We start from the raw sequence: 27,151 nt of genomic DNA, 5'->3' as shown, positions 1-27,151 counted from the left end.
GACATAATCCTTCTCGATACTCTTCTTGGCTAACATATCAACTTTATCATAAAGATAAGATAAGATAAGATTTCGTTCGGATTTTTAACCCCGGAGGGTTAGCCACCCAGGATAACCCAAGAAAGTCAGTGCGTCATCGAGGACTGTCTAACTTATTTCCATTGTGGTCCTTAATCTTGTCCCCCAGGATGCGACCCACACCAGTCGACTAACACCCAGGTACCTATTTGCTGCTAGGTGAACAGGACAACAGGTGTAAGGAAACGTGTCGAAATGTTTCCACCCGCCGGGAATCGAACCCGGGCCCTCCGTGTGTGAAGCGGGAGCTTTAGCCACCAATGTGTGATGGGCTCCATAGCAATTGTACATTAATTCCTTTGTCCCTAATTTTTGAGTATCTATACCTGGCTTCCCCAATGAGCATGTTGTTGGAGTCATTATATGAGTCAAGAGCCTTCAATGATGACATAGAATCAGTAATGATGATAGAGTCAAGCTCAGTGTCATAGGTTAGCTTTAGCGCCATTAGGATTGCAAACAATTCAGTTTGCAGTTGAATCTGAATACCTTCCATCCCCCCCCCCCCCACATGCGCTGTATAATCCTACGGGTTTAGCGCTCCCCCATGATTATAATAATGTAATTATTATTATTTCCTCTTATTCCCCATTTTTCCTCCTCTTTCTTTTCTTGTTTTTTATTCTTCTTATTCTTTTTATTCTTATTCTTATTATTAATAAAGTGTATAGTTGTAGCATGAAAGGTATAGTGAGTATAATACATTCCCTCCAATACTTTTTTCAGTTTAATATCAACAAAAGCACCATCCCAAACGTGTTAATATTTAATTGAACAAAGTAAAGTTGATAAATAGTGTTAATAAAGTGAGTGAAGATCATTATTATAGTGAGTATTATTGAGTGAGGCGGAGCAAGATGGCGTCCGTGGCTGAACCTCTCACCCTCCAACAAGGTAATTCACCCCATTAACTAAGCCAGGTATACACAAATATACTTATATACATTATCATACATAGCAACATATGTGTAGAGAACCCAGGATAACCCAAAAAAGTTAGATAGAGTGACTTATTTCCATTACTGCCTCACTGTCATTATTGCTTCTTGACCCTCCCCCCCCCGAGGGAGGTGTGGACTCCCGGTGGGGGGGAGAGGGATTTTGATCCGGGGAATTGGAGCTGATTTTGGTTTTTAAAGGGGGGAGGGAGATCGTACTTGCTTCCCTCCTTTTTCTTTCCCCCTACGGTTTTAGCGCTTTGTCCCCCTAATGCAGTGACAGGTGGATACTTTTTTATCTGTTTTCATCAGGGCGCTAAGCCCGTAGGGGTTATATAGCATCCCGGTGGGGGGGAGAAGGGGGGAATGGAAAGCAGTAAGGTTCGACCCCCAGGGAAGGTTGGGGGGGAGGACACGTCCAGTTCCTCGGATCAAAAGCCCCTCACCGGCATCAAGGCACCTCCCCTGAGGGGAATAAGATGAACTTCATTCAATTAAAAGCCTTTATAGTTTCATGACTAAGTAAACCCTCTATTTTGCAAGCCTTGATTTAATAGACCTTGATTTAATGGACCTTGATTGAATGGGCTTTAATTTAACACGCCTTGATTTAAGGACCTTAATATAACAGATGATCTTACAGTCGTTGAGTTAACAGACCTTAATTTAATTAATCTTGATTTAATGGGCTACGCAAATAGGAACCCACGAACATCATAATAACTACCCTGATTGGGTACTTAAAACCTTGGAAAGTCAATCTAGGTTTGGGCCCCTAGACTGGGCCTTGAAATGCCAAGTAATATTATAGTTAATTTTTTTTTTAAGGCCTAGGTAGACTTTCAGGAGGCTCGCAGAATTTTTAACATGGGAGAACCTCATCATTCGGAAGTAACTAATCGGAAAACCCCTTCCTTTCTCTATCCAGTTGACGGAGTGTTCTTGACCTACCTAGAGGATAGGCCTAGAACAATGGGAGGGGGGTAAGTGCCCCCCCATGGCCCAGTCCATGGCTAAGGGAGGGTGGTTTGCAAGTGCTCTTTAGTGGTAATAGTGACCGCTTAGACTCGCTTCAAACAGTTGTAAAATAATTACGTAGTTATGGCAAAAGTCGTAAGAGTAAAACGGCCTTAAAATGTAAGTTTATTTAGGTAAAGGTGCACATTAGTACAATTATTGTGAAAATTTGTGTGGACTGCCTCCAAGTGAGTCGCCTACCCTGGCAAACTCTGTTGACACCGAGCTCTGAGGTGGGTACCTCAGCCTCACAAGTGGCTTATAGGACAGATTTTCACAAATGATTGTTGTTGCAAGAAACTCGCCTGCATGCACGTATAAAGGACTAACTTACTTGGTGTTGCAGCATATATCCTGATCTTCAACTTCCCTAAGCTTAGCCTTAGCCCCTTTGGACTTCCCCTCAGAAACCACGTGCAACCGGGAGCCTTAATTCCTGCAATATTCAATCGTTATTAGTGACCTTCCTATAATAATAATAATAATAGTGACCTTCCTGCACCTCAGAAATTCCTATATCCAAGAGGGTGTGTATCCCCTAGTACAACTATGCAGACACGAACACTAGCTTCTACATAGACAAGAGACACTGGTACTTACTGGGCATGCACTGCCTGCTGCACACCGGGCCCACAGATCAACTCATTCACAATCTCCCCAGACACTGGCCAGAAATCTACGAGATAAAGCGGAGGTCTTGTCTTACTGTATGGGCCTGACGGAGGTCATCTACTGTACATCGAGGTGCCTCTACCAGATTTCCCCAGGTCTCGAATGTGAAGACACGTGGGGGGTGCCGTCTGCTGATCATGGCACGTCTTGTCCAGTTGCTGTCAGTCTTAAGAAGAACGAGCTGGTCTCTCTTCCAGACCCTCGTCTCTTCGTTCAAACTAGGGCTGCCAGTTCTCCCTAGCTAACTTATCCTAGTGTTTGCCTACATTATCTGCCTATTACTACCTATGTTAAGGTCTTAGGTCTAATTATTATCTACAGTTGCCTCAATAATCCTAATATTAGTGTACTACCAGTAAAACTACCTACTCCTTCCCTGAAGGGCAAATCTATAAATTAAATAAATGCCTACCATCAATCCACTCGGGGAGAGAAATGTGTTTGTTTGGGAGGGTTTAAGGGTCACCCAGCTCAGCCGTTCCATTACGGCCATGCCAGATCTGTCCTGTGGAACTTTAGGGACCAAATAAATTTCCACAATTATCATACATAGTAACATATATTATTGTAACCACGAACGAGTGGTATTGAATAAATAACAACACTGCGACTAGCTGAGGATTCGAACCCATGCCATATGTCCTTGGATCACAGTAAAACACTTAGCTCTGCTGGGTGTGTGATTCTTGTAGAATTGAGTGGTCCTGTGGGTTAGAGCATCCTGTGTGATTTTCGCTCACCATGGGGTGGGCCAAAACAACATGATTTTGAATCCTCGGCTAATTGCATTGTTGTTATTGATAGTAACATATGTGTAAATTATCTAGGATAACCCCAAAAAGTCAAAGTGATTTATTTCCCTTGGGGTCCTACACCAAACTATAACATGCTAGAAGCACATCAAAATACCTCCATTATAGAGTTTCTTCCCCGACAAAGTTAAGGGCATATGAATGGAAAAGATGGGGGGGGTCTCGAACTGTGGTACCAAGATTAACAGGCCTAGCGTGTTATGTAGGTTTCATCTTGGATGACCAAAAACTGTCAGTGTGACTTAATTTGCAGCCGTAAGGATATTAAATTTTTGCTCAAATTATGACTGGTGACGAAGCTATTACTTAATCTCGAGAAACTTGTGCTTTGCACTATGAATTTTTTTATGTGCATTGTTGCAGTCATGTATTGTGACTTGTTCTTAACCATACCGGTGTAATGGACCTCTATATAACGGACATAGGAGTAAGATACAAAATCCACTGTTTCAGTCTATTCAGACACCACAGGTAAAGTTTGCTGTTTACAGATTTTTACATTATTGTTAGTGTCCTGGCAATGCAATGTCTCCTCTATCTACCAGTGTCTGTCATACAAGACACTGTGGTAGATGTTATTGTAGCGATATTGCGTAAGACTGATACCGATTTTCTTTTCCCAGATGTCAAGAGAGCTGTTGAATTGCTTGATAAGCTTCAGAAGAGTAAGTGTGAATGCTTCCATCAATGCTCCCTTCAAGATGGGGTGTCATAATACAGGGAAGGGCTCTTGATCCAAGGAATTAGAGCTTTCCTTCCCTGCCTTGGCTCAAATCTGATTACCCTCAACCCATTTCTTTTCCCAGGCTAACAGTGCTCTGTAGCTTAAAGAATGCTTCCATGCTTATTATGTAAGTCTTTTTACTAACTGCAATAGAAGGTAGAGTAATAACTTTTTTTATATCCTTAAACTTACAAGTTTTTTATGGAATGTGATGTAATCGATAATGGATGTATTCTGATATCTTCAGTGTACACTTCATTGACATATTGACCTTTCTTTACAACTTATAATTAAAATTTTATGCATGTATAATGATGTATAGTATATGTATAGTTATTCAGATTTAAATGTATTTTATATATGGTATAATGCAAATACCTATGTAGTCTTTGTTGCTTTTGAAGGTACTAAAGTAAAAAGTTTTTCTTTTTTCAGGACCTGTGTTAATTATTTTTAGTAGAAAATTCAGATTTTGTTATTTATGTTTCAAATTGTTTATAAAGGTTTATGAAAAGCTTTTAATACTGAGATATGATATTTCTCAGCTGGGGAAATACCCTCTGCAAAGCTAGCAGCTCTCCAGCGAGTTCTTCAGTCAGAGTTTCTAACTGCAGTGCGGGAAGTGTACGAGCATGTATACGAGACTGTGGACATTTCAGGCTCTCCTGAGATTCGAGCTTCTGCCACAGCAAAAGTAAGATAGCCAAGATGACACGTGCATTTTATTTTATTAAAGTTAAACCAGTACTGTATTGAAATACAAACCAATAGTATAACAGTCTGTATAAGCCCTATAGAAGGAGTTTTAAGAGAATGTATAAAAACTGTACAATTTGTTTTTAGCTCCATTTATTGATTAAAGGCCCAAGAGCATGCAGTGAATGATCTTTTGCATTTCACAATTTTTTTTATTGGGACAGGTTTTAGGACTTTGTTCTTAAGATTAATGATTAATTTTGTACTTATCTTAAAAAGTGACATCCTAAGTCTTCTAGCAGCTGCACAGCAGGGAAGTAATGTTTTTATTTTCTTCATTCCTTAGCTAAAGCTGTGTAAATAGTATGTCACAAGCTGTAATTTTTTCCAGGCCACTGTTGCTGCATTTGCTGCAAGTGAGGGTCATGCTCATCCAAGAGTTGTCGAATTGCCCAAGACTGATGAAGGGCTCGGGTTTAATGTGATGGGTGGCCGGGAGCAAAATTCCCCCATATACATATCTCGCATCATCCCAGGAGGCGTTGCTGACAGGCACGGTGGCCTCAAACGAGGAGATCAGCTCCTGTCTGTGAATGGAGTGGTGAGTTTCTTTAGATATTTAATTTTAGCATAGTTCATTAATCATATAATGAGGGCTTTCTTTGAGAAATGCATGTATGAATTAAAGATAAGCACATAAATCACTTGTGTATATGATAGTGAAATAAATGTCAAAATTAATGTTTTTATCAAATATTTTAATATTTAATGTTGAAGACATTTTCCGTCCTGATCAGTTTTGATATACAGTGGACCCCCGGTTAACGAACTTTTTTCATTCCAGTAGTATGTTCAGGTGCCAGTATTGACCGAATTTTTTCCCATAAGGAATATTGTGAAGTAGATTAGTCCATTTCAGACCCCCAAACATACACGTACAAACGCACTTACATAAATACACTTACATAATTGGTCGCATTTGGAGGTGATCGTTAAGCGGGGGTCCACTGTAATAAAGTATGTAAGATGCTAATAAAGTTTTTCTTCTGTATACAGGAGGGCCCCACTTATACGGCGGGTTAGGTTCCAGGCTACCGCCGTAAAGCGGAAATCGCCGTAAAGTGGAACACCCTTTTATTTTCCTTGTAAATGCATATAAATGCTAGATAACGTATTTACACTGACATATATTAAATTAGCAATAGAACTAAGCATTAAAAAAACAATGAAAAGTAAAATTACACACAGTACATTTATTACATACCTTTATATAATTTTGAAAAAAATATCATAGATAGATTAAGGGAAATGTCTATATTAACATAATATGCGACATTAATGCGCCCAAGAGATTATTATTATTACTATTATTATTACTATTATTACTATTATTATTATTATTATTATTATTATTATTATTATTATTGCATCAAGAGTAGAGAGACTCTTAGTGATTTTAAAGTGTACCTACATGAAAGCAGTGTGTAAGTTTATTTAGGTACAATACATATAAAATATACAATAACTTTAAAACACTTGAAATTTTGGAAAGTTTCCAGACATAATAAGGAGATGTGCTCAGGGAGAATGTAAACAAACTCAGTGGGCCTCTGTGACCGTATTAGAAAGACAGGTGGGGGGAGCCGTATAGCGAGTTTTGGTCATAATTTGAAATGTCCGTATTAGCGGAACGCCGTAAAGCGGGGCCCTCCTGTATATTTAGATGCACTTTATCTGCTCTTAACTTTTCTCTTGCAATGAATCACTAAGCTCATCTCATAAGTTTACCTTGCATCTTTTAACATTCTTGGTAAGTTATAAAATATGTTGCTAACTTCAGTCCTTGATGAATAGCAGATATAACCTATTTAGAAAATAAATTTTTAGTTATATTGAGGGATTTTGTTTCCAATAAAAGTTTAGATTTTCAGGCATCTAGTTTATACATAATAACCCAGTCTAATATACATAATAATATTGTTAAGGAAGCAAGGAAGTCATTGAATAAATGAATATATGACTAAAGGAGAATATGTATACCTACATTTATGTCTTAGTAGAAAATGAGCTCTGGCTTCAGGTCCCTCGATGTAGGTGCCTATTTGAGTCTATAGGTTAAGCTGAAGCTCATGACTTTTTTAACCTTGCACGTGTATGTACTTACGTGGTTCAGCTTTCGTATCTTTTTTGAATCCATAAATGGAATCAGTTGCTACTGCATTTTTCCTACTTTAATTTACTACCTATGCTCTCTTACATTGTAAGAGTGCTTTCTAACATCTCTGTGGCTTATTTTGGTATTTATCTTTAGTCCATGTCCCCTCAACCTGATCTCTCCAAAGTCAAAGAGTCTGACCTTGTCATCCTTGTCTATTCTGATAATAGTAACATGCTCTTCCTATGTTGTGTGATCTATTTTATCAAATTTTTCCTTAATGCTTGACTCTCAGCTCTGGTACCAGTCTTGTGAAACACCTCTGAACTTTCTGTGGTTCATGTGATTAACGATGTGAGTGTTCCACACATTTGAGAATTGGTCTTAAATATGTACGAAGTGCTATCAAAAAGTTCCCAGGTTGCAGTGAAAAAGTATCTAGGCTTACTTAATCACATAGCTGAAGTTGTCTTCCTCAAAGAACCATCCATGGAAAGCTATAACCTCATCCCAGCGCATTTGCTACTTCTCAAAATATTTCTGGAACTCTTCTTTCTTAACAGCATCTAGCATGGCCTGAGATTTTGCTTGAATCTGCTCCACATCATCAAAATACAAGCTCCTTGGGTTTCCTTTTTATATTTGGAAAGAGAAAAAAGTCATGGGGGGAGGGGGGCTAGATCTGGGAAGTGGAGAGGGTTAGGGACATTGTGTTGTTTTTGGCCAGAAAATGCTGGTCAGTAAGTGGGGCACAAATTTCACAGCCACTTGCTTTATGTTCAGATTTATTTTTAGTCAAAATGCTTTGGTACAACCCATAAAAAATTCCAACAGCACTTGCAATGTTCTCTACTCTGAAGACAGTCTTCATGAATAGCCTTCCTCACTGTTTCAGTGTTGGTATCTGTTTTTGACATGAGTGGACAACTAGAGCATTCTTCATCCTTGACTGATATTTGCCGTGCTTTGAATCAAGAAAACCATTAAAAACGCTGTATTCGCCTGTTGCTTTGTCGCCAGAGTTTCCTAGCCATTTTACTGAGCTTAAACAGAATTTCACTTGTACACACGTGCACTTTTCTTACAAGATTTCATTCTGTTACACAAAAAATTGAAACAAAGCATTGGCAATGACAAAAAGTGGCCATCTAACCTCGATAAAATGACCGATCATACTGAAACTCGCCATACTACTTCAGTAATGAGTGTACTGTGCTGCTTGATCTACATCATTGCTGTATTTCATTCCAAAAGCACACTTAAATTTAGTCCTGAAATTTTTTGATAGCACCACGTAGGGTCTAGAGTTCTGTTAGATTCCTTGTTTTAATTTTTTATCACTGCTTTTATATATGCTTCTGTTGCTAATGGCTTTTGGTGCACAGTCTTTGGGAAACTGGTTAGTGTGTATGCCATTACCCAGATTATTTTCTTTTCCTGGCATCTTGATTTACTCACTTCCCAGGTATTATGTTATGGATAGTATTGGTCCTTTGTCTGAGCCTTGGGATTTCCTCTGGTTACATTTGCCCAGCCTTACAATTTCCTCTCTTACAATGACTCTTCATGTATTTTTTAATCCATGCATACATCTGTTTCACTATCCTGTATCTCCAGTTCGTGTATTAATCTCCTTTGGGACACTGTGCACTTTCTACCTTTCTCTTTCTCTGCTCAAGCAGAAACCCATACTGGTGTTCTGTGATGAAGTCTATACTCAAGGTGATTCACTATTATTTTTCTTGTGTTCATTATCACCTTGTATGGAGCACTAGTCAAGAGATGCTGGTCTAGTTTAGGGCCTTTTATCATTCACTTTTCTTAATATTTGTACATACATATTTCATTTGGTAGATTCCAGCTGTCTTTAGTGTTTCCTTCAAAATCTGGACAAGTGGTTTGCTCAGAATTTTAGTCACTTCTTTCAGTATTTAGGGTAGTATCATACCCCATTACTTTTGATGTGAACAACTTGCTCAGGAATCTTTTTATTTAATGTTTGTAATTCTTATGTAAATCGTCATTTCTTTACTTAATTGATGCTAGGTCTTGCTTGGTTGTAAAACACTTTAAATATTTGGAGTTCTTTGCACACTTTCTTGTAATTTTTTGCATCCGTACATGATATTTTACTGCCATTTTATATTTAATGTGGCTGTTTAGTAGTACTGTACCAGTTCCATCTTTGCTTTGGCTATTTTGTTTCTATTTTTAATTTGCCTATCTGTTAGTCATTTCTATTGCTCCTTATTTCTTAGTTTTTGGCTGTGCCCTGGACTTTCTATGTTTTCTTATTTCTAAGTTTCATATCTCTGCACTGGTGATTAAATCTTTTACTTGCTTTATCTTATTTGCATCTGTTTGGCCAAAGATAAATCTATCTCTGCCCAACACTTTATTGGTGTATCAGTTTGTTATTTCTTCTTAGGATTGCCAAAGAGTTCATCATCATCGGGTATGCTTGCTAGGAACCTTATCATACTTTTTTGGTCTATTTTCCTTTATGTTAGTCTTCTGGTTCTATTTTTTCTTTTTGTTTCAGTCCTACTTTATACTGGTGGTGTTTGTTAGAAAATAAATCATTCATTCATCATAGCCTCTTCTAAATACAGTCTACCCTGCAAAATGAAGTCTGTATAACAAATTTTGTTTCAGATTTGTATTCATTTTGTGTTTCAAACACCATATTTCATGTAACACTGAACTGGTTAATATTGACAGTTATGAGAAATAATGACCAAAATAAATATTGAGCATGAGAAAGCCATTGAGCCAGTAAAAAAATTGGATATTTTAATTATTTGTTTGATGTCATTCAGCAAAAGATGGATAATCAAAATCTGCAAATACCAAATCCTGCAAATTTATAGGGACAGCTCTGAAGTACATTATTTATCCAAGATTTTCTATTTTTTTTTTTAAGTAATTTCTACCCAATAATTTAATGTAATCACAGTGAACACTTACACCACATCTCCAATTCATTGTCTTTTTAATGTTGGTTTGTTGGTATGTTGCATCATGAAGTTTTGCCTTACCGAGTCAAGCAAGCTTCTGTTCTACATCTCTGGGTCACTGTAGGCTCCCATTTCTCCATGTCTGTCTCTCTAGTTTGAACTTTTATTACATCCTCACTTTAGCTCAGACTCTGCTGCTGCCTTGAAAATTTTCCCTGATTTTTATGGTCTGGGTCATTCATTGTTTGGTTGTGAATTCTAGATTAAAATCAAGAAGACTCTGAAGCCTTCAGTGATTATTGTTCTTATTATGTAATCTTAAATTACTAAAGTCTGTGAGTGTCACTTCTTTGAATTTCCAAGTGTGTGTGTTGGGTGATTGGTTGAGTGTAAGTCAATTTGCTTGTACATTTTTGTATTTATGTATTATATATATTTAGCTAGTCATATGCTTGTTATTTTTTTAAACATTATGTACAAAGGCATGAGGTACAGCAATTTACATTCTTGTAGTACGTACATTAAGCTGCTTAAAAATAGTAGTGGTATGCTTGAGCAATCTTGTGACTCCAAGATTGCCCATCTCTCTTGCTCTTAACAGAGACAGAACCAAGTCTCTGCCACTCCTTGCACTGGATAACCTAGGAGTTAAGTGCTTCATAAAGAAAAAAAAATAAAAACTACCATATCCCTCTTGCAACATGTTCTGTTTCCACCACATTGTCCTCTCCTTACCATTTTCTGGTTCTCCCTGCTGTTGTCTCACATCTGTAAGCTAATTAAAGTCTTAATTTCCAGACTTGTTTCTTAGTGTAGGCAAGTGGCAGCTGCTGCACTTGTAAAATTGTCAAATCAGCATGTGAAATTCTTCGACAAATATTTCAGGTGTTCCTTCAAGACAGTTTTTTTTTTTTTAAACACTTGAAGAAATTTTAAATATCTGGGGAAGATCCTGCATATGGCCACCCCCAGAAAGATGGGGTATTTAAAAAGTGAAGAAGGCTTCACAGATAGAAAAAAATATTTTTATAAAGACAACAAAAAAAGGTCATATCTTGTTCATAAATGAAAAAATGTGTACACTATTAATTAAGGGAAGAATAGTTTCACAGTGGTACAGAATTGTTTGCAATTTTTTTTTATATATTTAGTTGGTAATACTATAATTGGTAAAACTGGCAGAGTGTTGAGGGTGAGAACCATGAGCGTGCCGTGGAGTTGCTGAAAGCTGCCAGTGGCTCCGTTAAACTGGTGGTCCGCTACACCCCCCGAGTCTTGGAGGAGATGGAGATGCGCTTCGACAAACAGCGGGCGTCACGTAGGCGAACTTCCCAGTTACAGTAGAGAACCCCCTAGTGAAGGACTGGCGTGGGCTGATGTCACTCCGTGCGAGAGATGGGGCACAGGCAGAGAGCCAGCCAGGTTGAGAGTTGTCAGTTGTAGAAGAGTAGCCAGAACTCACTGTTTAGATTGGTAGCATTGTCATACCATGGCTTAAAATTAGAATGGTGTTTAGGTCTGCTGCTGTTGTTGTATTTACAGTAGAGCATCATTCATTAATAATGCAGTTTAATAATTATAGGAAATCTTGCTTGTATAGATTCTTGATTCCACCAGTAAAGCCAGTTTCACATATTTCAGGAAATGGTTCCACAACAGCTCTTGGTATATACAGTTATTTCATGTAAGCTTTGCCTTGTAAGTCATTTCATAAATTACATGTGAATATTCATTAGTGTACATTTAAAAACTAGACAGTGAATAAATTACTATTTTAGATCTATTTAGATTATTACCAAGGTATATTTCAGTTTTATTTGTGGAATGTAAACTTCTTGATGCTCAACTGTACTTGTGCCTATTTTAACTACCCTAGAAGTTTGCTCAATACATGTTTTAAATATTTCATTGCTTTCAATATATATTTTCTTTGAATTAGCCCACCTATAAGATGAACCATTTTGCATATTCAGTCTAATGAAACATTAACACAGTTACCAGATGAGCTCACCATTCTCACTCACCCTCTCTGTCGTCTGCATCATCCACCTGAGCACCACTGTATGGCTACTGCACCAAGTGCACTCCACTATATCTTGACTGACATGTCATTCACAATTTTCGTGCGATAATAAATGAGGGAGATAACATATTGGCCTCAGGTTGCGATGATGTAGTGCACATTTGCTCTGCACAGCCCGGATTTTACTCCCACTTCCTGTAGACCTACATGTTCAGAATGTGTAATAAATTATTTAATTGATTTTGGGACAGTGAAAGAGTTGTTTATTGTATTTAGGTCTTCCATTTAGAAAGAATAGTTAATTTTTTTACGGATTCAAGAGTTTTGTGTATTAGTATAATTATTTAGGTTTGCAGTTATATATATTGCACTGATTTATTATGGGTCCACCAAATGCTTGATCTACCCCATTTCTTATGAAAAAGGAATATATATAGACAACATATTCTATGCACCTTTTGCCAATTGTTGTCTGAACAGCAAACAACACTGGTAGCACTCTTTTATCATGATAAATAACTTGTTTCAAACATAGGACTTACAACACACCACATTATAATTCTCTTACTACAATTCTACTTCATGATGACTTTTCTTACAGGAAACAATACTAAATTTTTGTAGCTTTTGGAGATATAATTAGAGAATATTTTTTTTCACAATTTGTATCTAGGCCACAGACTATTTTTTATTAATGGGTGTATACTCTGCCAAAAGTGTTTTGTGTTGGAGTGACAGACTGCTGATAAATGGGTTATATTAAGAACCTGGCAATAAGAGCCAAGTTTTTCTCAAATGTTAGTTTTATTAAGTCTATGATAAAGTTCACTATTGAGCAAAGTTCCCTTTAAAGCTTTACTTTGCTTAATAGTTTTGTTTTACCCCAGTCATGCACATAATTTTTTTTCTCTACCTTTAAAAGATCATCTTGAATCCAAGTAAACTACCGTCACTATGAATCCTTGATATATATACATTGTTTTTAAGCTTCTTAGTATCCCATTGCTCATTAGATAAAAATCCTCAGGCCGGAAGTCAGTACAATTTTTCATTTGTTTTTGTCTTGTCATGGTGCTTTTCTAGTGAAGTAGTCTAATGCACTAGATCACTTTAGACATATTTAAGAAGGTGACACCTGAAAGAGCTATTGGCGTGGTGTGGTTGATGAGTGCACTGCTTGGTTCTTTAGGTTAAAGCCAGTTTTGTATGGACAGTAACTTGATAGATGACCTTTTGAAAATAGTCCTGCTCTAATATTGGAGACTTTAATATGGAGGCTGATAAGCCATACACAAACATAAGATATTAAAAATATAGGATCTGCATTTTCCCATTCTGTCCTTACTTGGCAGGCTCTACTTCCTTCCAACACTTTCCATTCATGTATTTTTTCAAATTTACCTTTAATGCGACCCAAAGTATCTACTTAAGTGACACTACTTGGTAGTTTGTTCCACACTGTTTATTCATATAAGAGGTTTTAATCATCACAGATAGTGTTAGTTAAAAACTATTGGTTGGATGTCTGTGAATGACGTAGGCTATGCAGACACATGAAGCTCCCCGACCTGGCTTTGTCATACCTGTCAGATATAGTGGTACCGCGAGTTTCGAACATCTCCCAACTCGAACAATTATGTAAGTGTATTTTTGTAAGTACTTTTGTAAGTACTTTTGTAAGTGTATTTTTGGGAGTGTGAAACAGACTAATCTAATTTACATTATTCCTTATGGTAACAAATTCGTTTGGTATCGGCACTAAAACAGCCTTCTTGACCGAATTAAGTTCGTAACTCGAGGTACCACTGTATACTTATGTATTTAGTTGTGCAGTCTTTTTTATACTATCGCATAGAGCTACATTATTATTTTTTTGCTGGTTTGCTTAAGAATGTGATCAATATATCACTGGAGCAGGGCCAGGAGCTTGGACTCGACCCCTGCAACCTCAACTAGGTGAGTACAACTAGGTGAGTACGTACACACACACACACACACAAGGGGTCACAGTTGGAAGCTGAAGACTCAGATGAGTCACAGGGATGTTAGAAGTACTTCTTCAGTCACAGAGTTGTCCACACACACGACACACACACACACACACACATACACACACACACACACACACACACACACACACACACACACACACACACACACACACACACACACACACGACACACACACACGACACACACACACGACACACACACACGACACACACACACGACACACACACACGACACACACACACATGACACACACACGACACACACACACACGACACACACACACACACGACACACACACACACACGACACAGACACACACGACACACACACACACACACGACACACACACGACACACACACGACACACACACGACACACACACACACACACGACACACACACGACACACACACGACACACACACACGACACACACACGACACACACACATGACACACACACACGACACACACACACGACACACACACACACGACACACACACACACGACACACACACACACGACACACACACACACGACACACATACACACGACACACACACACACGACACACACACACACACACACACACACACACACACACACACACACACACACACACACACACACACACACACACGACACACACACGACACACACGACACACACACACACGACACACACACACGACACACACACACACACGACACACACACACACACGACACACACACACACACACACACACGACACACACACACACACACACACACACGACACACACACACACACACGACACACACACACACGACGCACACACACGACAGTGTCTGTATATGTGTGTGTGTCCGTTCCGTTCACCTCATTCGTACGATTTGTGACATCACGTTCCGCTTGGCCATAATTGGCTGCAGCTGATCACGCCACATGGCTTGGCCTTGATATCTGTGCTGCAGGGAATTTGGTGCGCTCGGTAGTCGACTTGTGACTATCATGATTGTATGTCATTTGTGATTTCCTGCCTAATCTTTCGTTCTCTTCATACTGTGTCGAGCAAAAAAAGAAAATGGTCAGACGAATACGTACAATATGAATTCACATGTGTAACAGAATGTGATGGGAATCAGCATCTTCAGTGCATGATTTGCAATGCCAAGTTAGGCAATTCTAGTCTAGCACTGGCAAAACTATGGGAGCACTTCCTAAAACTGCATGGGGACATGGGGATGGGAAATACAAGAAAACAACGCACACTGAATTGAAGGTGAAGAGAGCCAGATTTGACAAAAAGGCTGCTCTGCCTATTCTTGGCTTTGTACCCATCGATAAACCGATCCTCACAGACTTCGCTGTAAAAATGATCTTCATGAATATATTCTGTGCTCTCACTGTTCACAGTCCATGCCACAGCCACAATTTCCTGGACTGGACTACTTTTTCAGGGAAACCACAAACGTTTTTTGCCACAGGCCATAAATTATCCCAGCTTGCATTTATACTTGACTGGGGGCACATCATCTCATGATACCTATACATGTGTAAGCGCAACTGCAATGTTAGATTTACGTCAGAATTGTGGCACATTGGTCTTGCAGCTATCATCTATTGCTGCAATTTTTTTCATTCCTTTGCATGTGTAGTGACACTTGAATGTCTTTAATAATCCCTAGATCCAGTGGCCTATCAGTTATATGTCAGGTGGTAAAAAATAATCTTCATTTTTAGGCTCAAAAACTGCAAAATTGGAAGATCTTTCTTTCTTTCAACACACCGGCCGTATCCCACCGAGGCGGGGTGGCCCAAAAGGAAAAACAAAAGTTTCTCCTTTTACATTTAGTAATATATACAGCAGAAGGGGTTACTAGCCCCTTGCTCCCGGCATTTTAGTCGCCTCTTACAACACGCATGGCTTACGGAGGAAGAATTCTGTTCCACTTCCCCATGGAGATAAGAAGAAATAAACAAGAACAAGAACTAGAAACAAAATAGAAGAAAACCCAGAGGGATGTGTATATATATGCTTGTACATGTATGTGTAGTGTGACCTAAGTGTAAGTAGAAGTAGCAAGACGTACCTGAAATCTTGCATGTTCATGAGACAGAAAAATGGACACCAGCAATCCTACCATCATGTAAAACAATTACAGGCTTTCGTTTTACACTCACTTGGCAGGACGGTAGTACCTCCCTGGGTGGTTGCTGTCTACCAACCTACTACCTAGGAAAATTGGAAGATGACTACAGAAATTACCAAGACTGAAGAGAATCTTGAATGCAAGGGTCAATTTTGGCCAGGTATATCTTTACTGGAGGGATAAAATAATGGCCTTAATCATCCATGAAGCCCTATTAGACTGTCAAATAACAGGCAAACAGGTTTTATGCTTACCTATTAAAACAGGTACATTTTTGCACTTGAAATCACCTGTTGCTTTTGCACAAAGAAGCAAGCTGAAGCAATCCTAGCTGCCTTGAAACTCGTATGCAAATATTTTGTTGTTGTTAATGTGAGGTGGGTATTGAGAACTTTTAAAACAAGGGAAATAATGCCGATGGTGACACTCTTCAAATCGCCAGTGCTCCCTCACTTAGAATATTGCTCAGTGCTGACGGCCCCGTTCAAAGCATGAGAAATATCGGAGCTGGAACAAATATGAAGATCGTTTACGGCTCACATTGAGCCGGTAAAGCACTTAAACTACTGGGAACGCCTGCAAATCTTGAACATGTATTCATTGGAGCAGAGGAGAGAGACATATATGATAATGTATACCTGGAAAATACTCGAGGGCCTGGTCCCAAATCTGCACACTGCCAAAACAACATACTTGAGTGAGAGATTTGGAAGGAAGTGTAAAATAAACCCAGTGAGGAGCAGGGGTGTGGTGGGGACAATAAGGGAACACTGTATCAACATTCAGGGTCCCAGACTATTCAACATCTTGCCGGATGATATCAGAAACACAGCTGGAGCAAGTGTAGAATCTTTCAAGAGGAAACTGGACAAGTATCTTCACCAGATGCCAGATCAACCAGGATGTGATGGATATGTGGGGCAGTGGGCCTCCAGCAGCAACAGCCTGGTTGACCAGGCAAGCACCAGACGAGCCTGGCCCATGGCTGGGCTCAGAGAGTAGAGAAGCTCTCGAAACTCTTTAAAGGTATAAGGAAGCACCTAATTCAACATAGTCCTGTCTTGTCAGTGCTAAACACTAGTTTGGGGTTGTTAGTATTTTCAGAAATAATTTCCACAAAATCTGAAGGGTAACTTTCCATGGCTATGTGATCAGCTGACTTACTATCCCCAGTAAATTTTATGAAATGAAGCTGATAGTGTTTTTTAAGTTTTCAAACCATCTTGCCCTTAACATACACTGTTGTGAAGGCTCTCTTTCCTCACAGTTTTATAGTAGTATAGGTTTTTATACCTTATTATCTGAACTCTAAGCAGGGCATCTTTTTCTCCTTAATCCATACATTCAATAACTTTTCTGTCATATTTAGCTGTATTGACCACTTTGACATTTCTCTTCAGCAGATCATGTCTGTACTACTAATTGCACAAACTCATATTTTTTTCTCAGTCTCTAATTGTGCAAAGAATTTATTCTCTCACGTTGCACCAAAATTGTGTTACGTAAAGTTGTGCTTAAGAAGGTTTACAGTATTTATTTCCTTATTTTATATGCGTTAAAAATGCCTGTTACACCTACTTCTGAGGAACGATGTTTAAATACTTCCCTTGTGAGGTATACCTCAGGAGATAATGTCCATTACAGTCACATGTAATATAAGGTATAGGGGAACTATGATGAAATTAATACTTAGTCCACTTACTCAGTTGAGATTCTTCACATGGGCATCAGTAATCGCAATACTACGTACACTCCCTCCAGCCTGGCTGTTGATAAACTAGCCACGTGTGCATCACTTGGGTAACTTTATTGTAGAAACCTTTCACACAGTAGCTTCATTGAAACGTTTCCAAAAATAAAGATACCAATTGTTTCACATGTGTCTAATTTATCAATTTGTTGGTTTTTTTTTGAACCATTTATCTACAGCCTGATTGTTGTTTTGAGGGATTCCTTACTATGAACTCATTGTGAGTGTAATGTAATTTGCAGCATTTAATTTGAGTTATAACTACAAATCTCTGTGTGGCTAACACTCAAAGGTTTACCTGTCCCATCGTGCATGTCAAGGTCAAAGTCATAACATGCTATTGCATGATATTTTTCCTTGTCCCAAGCATTCATTAATGTCAGTCCTATCCTACCAATTGAAATTTTGCAGTTCCCTGCATGCACAATGTGTGATAAGTTATCCTGCATAAGGAAATCCAGATTTAAATACTGCAGTGTCTGTCAGTGTGCTTACTCTTTCAAGCTTTCGTCTAATTACTCTCCTAAGGGACTGTGTTTAAAAAGGAGCACTCACGTTTTCTGAATTCTTAATGTGACTATCGAGATTAGAAATGTGAGTGGTGAATTAAGTAAATCCAGGCATGAGAGATTAGTTTCCCAGATGCTTTTGGCATCTGGTTTAGTTTCACATGATTACTCCCTCGATATTTCTGGGTTGTTTGTTATGATTTCCATTGGAATGATCAAAACAGTACAATGAGACCATAGTTAAAAAAAGCTGAAATGTGTTTATTGATAGGTGTTTTCCATTGTGTCAGTGCAGTGATATTAGAGTAATACGAGTGGAAGCATTACTTAGGTGGCACGCTGAGAGCGGGGGGAGATGTTGGTCACTTAGTGCTGGCATATTTTTTTTTTTTTTAATTGGGTCTGACTAAATATGATTTATTAACAGTTTTTTGGTTATTGTGGTTGGGCACTGATACATAATGGACTTAATAAGAAGAAAAAGAGAATCCATGGTAGTCGGAACAATCAAGAACAGCACATGTTACCTAATTGGAAAAAGAGAGGTTCAAGATCAGAAGTATAGATTACAGTTCAAACAAAATAGCTTTAGACACTATGCCAGACATTGATCAAATCTTTGGTGGGATTTATGGGGAAAAAGAAAGAAGCTATAAAAACAATGAACAGAATGAAATTTGAATAATGAGAGAAAAAATGAATGACCTCTTCTCAGAGTAACATGGACAGGATTCACATGGGCAGTAAAGTCTCAGAATAGGTAGAAAAGTGTAAATATTTTGAAGTGGTTTTTGCAAACATGGACATTGGAATTTAGAGGAGTGCAAAGGAGAAAGATGACTGAACCTCTTAGAAGGATTATGAAAATGGAAAATACTGCTTTAAGTATGAAGAAAGGATTGTGTGGCAGTGTTATTCTTAAAGAACGCTGTTAATAAGCTGCTCAAGATGTTTGTGTCCATAATGAATAGGGTTGGACATGAAAGGGAAGTACAGTACTGCACATGGAAAGTGTAAGGTAATAAGAGAAAGTAAAAGAAATAAGGTGTAATTCAGAGAATTGATATGCCATGTAGATGTCCCTAGATGGTTGGGTATCATTAGATAAAGAAAACTACCTTGGACATATACAATGTTAAAGTTATGTGTAAATGGGAAAATCTGCTAAAATGTGTTAGGGTAATCATCAATGAAAGTTTGACAAGTTAATCCATTATGCATAAGGAAAGGCATGTAGGATAAACAGGAAGATGGAAGTGGTCTTACCCACTGCACTTACTTTGTCATTTTTTAAATTAAGTTTTTTGCTATTGGAATTCAGTGAGATGTGATTTACAAACACTGCTCATCTGTATCATGTCAGATTAGCTGCAGTTAACCCTTTCACCGTCTCCATTTAGATCTGTGTTTTTGAGGCCAGCACTAGATTTATGTCTTAATCACAGCACTCTCAAATTTTATGTGATTGGTAAATTTTGGCCTAGACACAGAGCATGATAGGAACAGCTAGCCTCTGACCTTGTCTTTATGTTAAAATAGTAAATTTAAGGCATTTTCCTGTGTGGGTTTCATGGTTTTATTGGCTGTTTCTTAGGGCCAATTGATAGATCAGAACACATACTAGTGAAATGAAGAAGATTTTGTTTGGTTGAGTTCAGACCAGAAGAGGCCTTAAATAAACCTCAGATTGACAGGAATATTAGATTTTTTGGCAATTTTTCTTGAGGAAGGGTAGGAACCATCCAACTCCCCGAGTCTGTTTTATGGGTTTTTACTAGGTCTTCCTCAATTATTTGGACCAAACATTCTTGGATAGACAAGAAATAGGGAAAATTTTGATATTTTTATGTGATGATTGATTGAAAATGGAAAGCATGTGTCATGTGGGGCAACAGGCCTCCAGCAGCAACAGCCTGGTTGACCAGGCAAGTACCAGACAAGACTGGCCCATGGCCGGGCTCTGAGAATAGTAAGACTCTGGAAACTCATCAAAGGTAGTAGAGGCCTGAAGATGTGATTAATGAACAGAGGAAAGGGATCTTTAGTTTTTGGAATGCCTACATTGTTTATTTTGTACTCTTGTTTTTAAATTGAATTTTGTTGAATTTAGTGTAAAATTAATTAAATTACCAACTTATAAAACAGTTCTGAAAGTTGAATGGGTAGTCTCTTGATCTCACTCAATAGAATGGAAGGCATACTAGCAAAATATTCAGGAATTTGGTTAATTTGGGCAATGGAATTGGCCTAAAATAGACCTCAGTGGGCAAAATCACTGATGAGTAAATTGTGCCCAGACTGCCTATTTCTCTTCTGAATAACTCCGTGAGTTTTCCATCAACTTTCACATTTTTGGTGGTGTTACCTTCAGAAAAAAATTCTCTGCCAGGTTAAGAAGATCAAGTTATATTTTGTTTCTAAATTGTGACATTGACAACACTTAGGGGTTGCGACAGTGAAAGAGTTAGGCATTGCACTGAATGATATACTAATACTGATTATTTAGCAGTTATGTTATTGGATTGTCTTAGATATAAAGTACAATATTCAGAGAGTTTATTATTTACATGGTGATTTAAATGCAACTTAGTAATGAAATAGGCTCATGTCTCAACATCACGAGTCAGACTCTCCTCTTTAGGCATGCATACATGTATATTTGCTTTTAAAAGTGCATACATAGACATATTAATATGGTATGTTTTGCTTTTGCTTGTGATATACCTCTGTTGTAAAGTGTATATCATGGCTTCTTAACAAAATAATGATAAAGAATTTATTTGTGATATTCAACACACAATAACAATGGGTATATAACTAACAGAATTTTAGGACAGTTTTTTTTTTCTTGGTGTCTTGGTTTGCAGCTTCTCCCCAAATAACTTTTGAAGGTAATCTTTATTAGTTTTTAATTGGTTTCGCTATAAATTGTCAATTTATTTACATGAATTTTCTTTCTTCCCAAATAGGGTTCACACACAATTATTCATTTCCAAACTACAGTGCATGATGTGATAAATAATTATATGCCTTTTATTTCCTTGCAGGTGGAGGACAGTGGAACTGAGCACTATATTTCAGAGTACAGCCCAGTAGAACAAGTTTCACTTGGAGACCAAAAATTGACAGACACTTCCATTTTGAGATAGTGTCAATACCTTGAATATTTACAGCCTTGTTAAGAGGGTTTCTCTGCTTCAGCACCGGCTTCACCTCATCAAATGTTAAAATAAGTTTCTGTCCCTTTCATATAGCAAGATATTCCTGTGTTTTTGTAACAATTTGATGTTAGCTCCCAATTTAGGATTTTCCTGTAGTGTTTACCATTTGTCATTTAATGAAGTTTGAAGTTTTGATTCTGGAGAATCTCTGTATTTTATAATCATTGCGATTACAGTTTCAGACAGCTTTAATGGTATATGAAATAGTCTGATTTGTAAATATTCAGAACATTTTTGAATTAACAAGTTGCAATTGAGCATTTACTGAGAATACCGTCATTAAAATAATAATGTGTTCATGTAAGCCTAAATTTGTTTTATGAAACTTTGTATATTGTGTGTAGTGATTTCACTGACATGTGAAATTGATTTCATTATAAAAAATTTGCCTTTAATATAAAGAATTCTTTTGTTTGATTCTCATTTTGCTCAGTTGAATGGCACTTGTGGTAAGGCAAGGAAGAAGCTCAGGTAAATCACAGCTTACTGAGTTGATTTGATTTTTGTGATTGTGCAGTATTAGATTTCTCCTGCTCTCTTTCCTCATCCCCATTTCTTTCCTCACCCCTTTCTTTCCCCCATTTTTTCCCTAACCTTTTTCTTTCCTCTGCCCTTCTGCAAATTTACCATACCCTACTTCTCTTACTCTAATGACAGAATATTTTCAGACTAACTGAGAAGAATTGGACCAATATAATATTGTTTTGAAAGAAAGAATTTGCTTGCTAATTCACAGCATTTCTACATTTTTAATGTTTTGTGAATATTTCTAATTTAAATATTGGAAGCCCTTCTTAACCTAAGATTTACCCTTATTTGTGATATTTATACACTAAATTACTGTATATTGAATTTTATTTATTTAATATAATTATAAAGTTAAGGCAGCTATCTGTACTTTTAAAAACGATCAGTGTCAGATCTTAGCATGTGATAATTCCTTGGCCTTTCACTCTGGAGTCATAGAACTCCACGCCATGTTACAATTACCTAAATTATATATTTTATTTCCTGTGTGCTGTAGGGCAATGATTTTTAAGGAGTGTGAATAGTAATGATACAATCAGAACTAAGCACTAAACCCACAAGGGGAGGAGTGTGACTGTCATAATTGAAACCATACCGTGGTTTGCAGTCATGTCGCTACGATTTCGTGAATCAGTTATATTTTTTAATTTTTGCGTTTCCACAGATCTGATTTTTCCAAGGATCCTCTTGATGTCTTTGTGGATGCCTGGGGGTTTGTGAACCAGTGCTAGAGGTTATTTGTGTGAAGAACTTTTAGGGGATTTATTAGTAATTATGTTTGGCTCTTTGCAGTGTTTAATACTCTTCCAGTCCTGTGCTTAAATGTCCCTATGTTGTAGTAAATCATCTTCTGCTAGGTTTAATAAATACTACAGTACATTTATAATATTCAGTTTTTAACTTGTGTAACTAATGTCTTACATGGCAGGTTCAGCTTAACCCTTAAACTGTCCAAACGTAGATCTACGTTCACATGCGTAGCGCTCCGATCTTGATTTTCCCCATTTGAAAGCATGTAAAAAAAAAATAGATCTGCGTTCGGAGCCCCCTGCATGTGGACATAGATCTACGTTTGGACAGTTTAAGGGTTAAGGAAAGGGACTGCATCTAGAGATGTTTTCATGGCCAAACTATATCTGTAGACAAACCAGAATTTCACATTTAAGTAAAGATAAATGATTACGTATGAGTGAGGTGAAAGCTTTGAATGATGATGAAAGTACAGTATTTTCGTTTTGGGGATTTTTTTCTTTTTGTGTCACCCTGCCTCGGTGGGAGATGCCCAACTTGTTGAAAAAAAAAAAATGGACATTGGAAAACTCATGATCTGGTGATCATTACATTGATTATTAGAAGACTGTTTTTTGTTTCATGTGTTTTAAGCTATTTTCATAAATCAAAATAGTCTAAGATGCTTTCTATTAGTTAGCATTTCAAAATCAGTTCAAAGTTTGATTTATAGTCTTGTACATCAACTTTGTATGAAACTTTTAAATGTTTTAGAAGTTAATTACCAGAAGAATGCAAATCGAAATCATATGTAATATAGCAACACTAGAGCCAGAATTATGTAAGAGTATGTACCATTTCAAGCTTGCCTAACTATTCTTGTTTTTTGCCTAATAATTTTTGGGGCAGAAAGTATCTGTTGCCATTAGATTGTATTTTAAAAGAACGCTACAGTATCTCCTATATCATTGTTTAACAAGTTTACATTATTTCCAAAATTAATTGGATAATGTTTCCTACACACTGCTAATTTTACACTATATTAATGACAGTATGTGTCAAGCAAAATGAGGTGCTTGGATTGGAAATACAGTGGACCCCCGCCTTACGATCAGCTCCCAACTCGACCAGTTATGTAAGTGTATTTTTGTAAGTGCTTTTGTATGTGTATTTTTGGGGGTCTGAAACGGACTAATCTAATTCACAATATTCCTTATGGGAACAAATTCGGTCTATAACGGCACCCAAACAGACCTCTGGAATGAAATAATATCGTAAGGCGGGGGTCCACTGTATTTACAAAAGCATTGACAGCAAGACCTCTCAAATGCATTTATTATCCACCTTTAGTTCAGATGTTACTTAGATTGAATTTGCCAGGCACTCACAGGTTATAGTCTTTCAGTAAGTATTAATCCTTTTTTTTTTTTTTTTTTTTCATGCAATAGGGTTTCACATTTATTATGAAGATAAAAAGGCAATCCGTGGAAAGTTCTTTTACACGTCTTATTGTATTCTTGTTCAGATTTATATGTAATCTCAGACTCTTCATTCCTACATGGCCAATATTCTATAGCTAATTATATATTTTTTTCCAGTGTTAGCAGTTTACTGCATTTCTGAGTTTGAGAACTCTACTTTTGTCTTGAGTTTGTCTTTCTGTGCTATTTAGAAACAATAGTTTTCATTTCCTCGAACTTATGATAGTGCTCAGTCAGTAAAATATATATGCACACCCACTATGACTTGACCTGTATCTCACACTAATGTATGGGAATTCCATTTTCATCACATTTTATCTCTGTTTATAATTTGCAGCTGTTGTCTGTATAATATAAAGTGCTGAATACTTAAGATACCAGTTGGTTTTATTGGTTCTGTCTGATTTATTGTTGAATACCTATGGACTGCAGTTTCGGCATTTATAACTTACTAAAAAATTCCATCAATTTGGTAGTTTGTATTTTTGTCAGTGGCAGAGTGAAAAAATGTCGCCTCACTTGCAGTCCTCATATGATTTGGACAAATTGTATAATCTGTCCTTTGTAGCTTTCACATTCTTTGTCATTAAGTAATATTCACTCTGTCCTATCTATCAGAGCATCAGAATTCACTTTCAGCATCTTTAACGCAGACTAAAAATCCTTCTTGCCGAAAGTCCTGCCTTTGATGTAGATTCCACCCTTATTAAAAGACTTGCCTAAGTGATAATTTCTTATCTTTACTAGGCTGAATTTCAGTAACCCCAACTTATACCACCATGGCTCTTTATGGTCCAATTGGGTTTGGCACTTCTTTCAGATATAACAGTTGCCTCATGCTTGTGGGATCATTTCTTTGGAGCCTGCAAATTTTCTATACTGTGTAACCTGTGTTGGTAAAATAAACATATGTTCATTACCCTTTGTAGATTTCTTGTGATGGTAATTAAAGTTCAAATCTAATACACGTGTCTATTTATCCTTAAAGAAGAAGTCTCAGTCCATGGCTGGAATAATTCACAAGTAACCCACACTTGGAGAAAGCTAGAGTTTTTCATCTGTCTACTGAATCAAGTCAGACCTGAGAGAGAGAGAACAAGCAAGCAAGCAGAGAAGAGAAGACATCTGGTCTTCTCTGCAGTTCCTCTCAGGGGAGGTTCCTTGACATTGGCAAGTGGGCTTTTGACCTGAGGATTTGAATATGCCTGCCTTCATTGAACCTGAATGCCTCCATAGGCACTGTATTATCCATACAGGTTTAGCACATTTGCATTTTCTTGTTTATGACTTGATAATCTTAGAGGCTGAACCATGCAAAATTTCTTCCGAGTGGTGGTGGTATTATAATCATGGGGAAGTGCAAAACCTGTAGGATTATACAACTTTGAAGGGAATGGAAGGTATTCAGGCTTAATCCAGGGAACGAGCACAGATCCATTTCCCTAGATCAAGAGCTCCTCACCAGCATCAAGAGGAGGCCTTGATGTTATTGGTGTAGAAAAATATCTTAACTCTGGCTACACAATGATGCAAGAATCAATGTCCTACGACGCTTCTACAAGGAATTAGTTATTTATATCATGTATGGTGACATTGGCACTGGCCATCATGACTGCTCACATCCCGTAAATTTTTTGGATTTTTCCGTTGTTTCTTGCGTTATTTCTTGTATTATTTTTTTAATATAATAATTGACTATTTGGCATCATATAAGAGTGGGTGGAGTTTATACGACGAGTGTTAACCAATCAAGAACCAGCTTGCAACATCCCGGCACTGGGAAGGCAGGAGTAGTCCAGAGAAAATTCATCATTATTGCGCTAATGTCAACTCACGGCTTATTTATCTATCGGAATTGATCTAATATGATATAATAAACCCTATAAATGACATATAAACATGATATATACACTAGAATTAATAAAATAGGGCATAATATGACGAGTGTCTATCAGCGATATTAGGAATAAAATAATTTCCCCTTCCTATATCGTCTTCTATGGCCTTTGAGTAAGAGAAAACTGTGTTTTTGAGAGGATACTTAGCACTTCTTTTTTGATAATAATAATAACAGTATTTTCCACACTGCGGCCGGCCAGAGTTCGTTGCTAAACGACTCAAATTACTCCTTCCTTTAGGAGATGATTCCAGCCGGTTCTGGCTTGAGTGGCTGTTCTCCTAGTAGGTCTTACTACGATTTCATCTTCCGGCATCATTTGGTCTGCGTTATCTTCCATATCACTCGTGTCACTTTCCCTCAGATTTTCATTTACATTTGATTGAACACCTAATTCCAAGGGAATCAATTTATTAATTGTGCGTAAATTTTCCTGGCCATGACACAAAATTTGACATTCCTGACAACACCTTGTGCATCTGGGTACAATGTCAATACTTTGCCCAGAGGCCACAATGTTCGATGTTGTTCATTGTCAATTAACACAATGTCACCTGGTTGAATGGTCTGTCGATTTACTGCCTCTGTCGCACCATAAAAGTGTTCACGTAGTGTAAGAAGATATTCCTTACGCCACACATTAGACCAATGATCAATTACTTTATTTAACATTTTAAATTTATTACACAACACTGCCGCATCATTGTAATCTTCATCACTTTCTTCCGGATTATCTCTATAGACAGGGGCAGCTTCCAATTTCCTTCCACATATTAGGTGAGAAGGTGTTAATACATCTGCATCAGGTGTATCACTCATG

General features: G+C 37.6%; 1 protein-coding gene across 4 annotated transcripts; it reads left to right on the top strand.

Annotated features, from left to right (window-relative positions):
* The first annotated feature begins 864 nt into the window (after positions 1-864).
* On the top strand, positions 865-25,397 carry veli (L27 and PDZ_signaling domain-containing protein veli). Of its 4 annotated transcripts, none has more exons than XR_008406559.2 (6): positions 866-972; positions 4,141-4,182; positions 4,787-4,935; positions 5,329-5,538; positions 11,232-11,471; positions 21,523-25,397. XR_008406559.2 is itself a non-coding variant. In XM_053772519.2 (6 exons), exons 1-6 carry the CDS (start codon positions 936-938, stop codon positions 21,540-21,542), a joined length of 594 nt encoding a protein of 197 aa, XP_053628494.1. In that variant the 5' UTR covers positions 866-935; the 3' UTR covers positions 21,543-25,397. The 4 variants fall into 4 exon arrangements, 2 of the variants coding, with proteins under 2 accessions (XP_053628495.1, XP_053628494.1); XM_053772519.2 differs by having other exon boundaries at positions 11,232-11,367; XM_053772520.2 differs by lacking the exon at positions 11,232-11,471 and having other exon boundaries at positions 865-972.
* Positions 25,398-27,151: the final 1,754 nt, after the last annotated feature.

This window comes from Cherax quadricarinatus, chromosome 23, assembly GCF_038502225.1.
Source record: "Cherax quadricarinatus isolate ZL_2023a chromosome 23, ASM3850222v1, whole genome shotgun sequence".
Taxonomy (NCBI): Eukaryota; Metazoa; Arthropoda; class Malacostraca; order Decapoda; family Parastacidae; genus Cherax; species Cherax quadricarinatus.
Note: the sequence above shows the minus strand (reverse complement) of the source record. Positions and strands in the feature narration are given on the sequence as shown.

Bases quoted from the DNA above. Each gene is read 5' to 3' on its own strand.
- veli (XM_053772519.2), top strand. From the start codon at position 936: ATGGCGTCCGTGGCTGAACCTCTCACCCTCCAACAAG. The intron at 4,183-4,786 runs GTAAGTGTGAAT...GATATTTCTCAG, and splicing joins GCTTGATAAGCTTCAGAAGA to CTGGGGAAATACCCTCTGCA. The intron at 4,936-5,328 runs GTAAGATAGCCA...AATTTTTTCCAG, and splicing joins GAGCTTCTGCCACAGCAAAA to GCCACTGTTGCTGCATTTGC.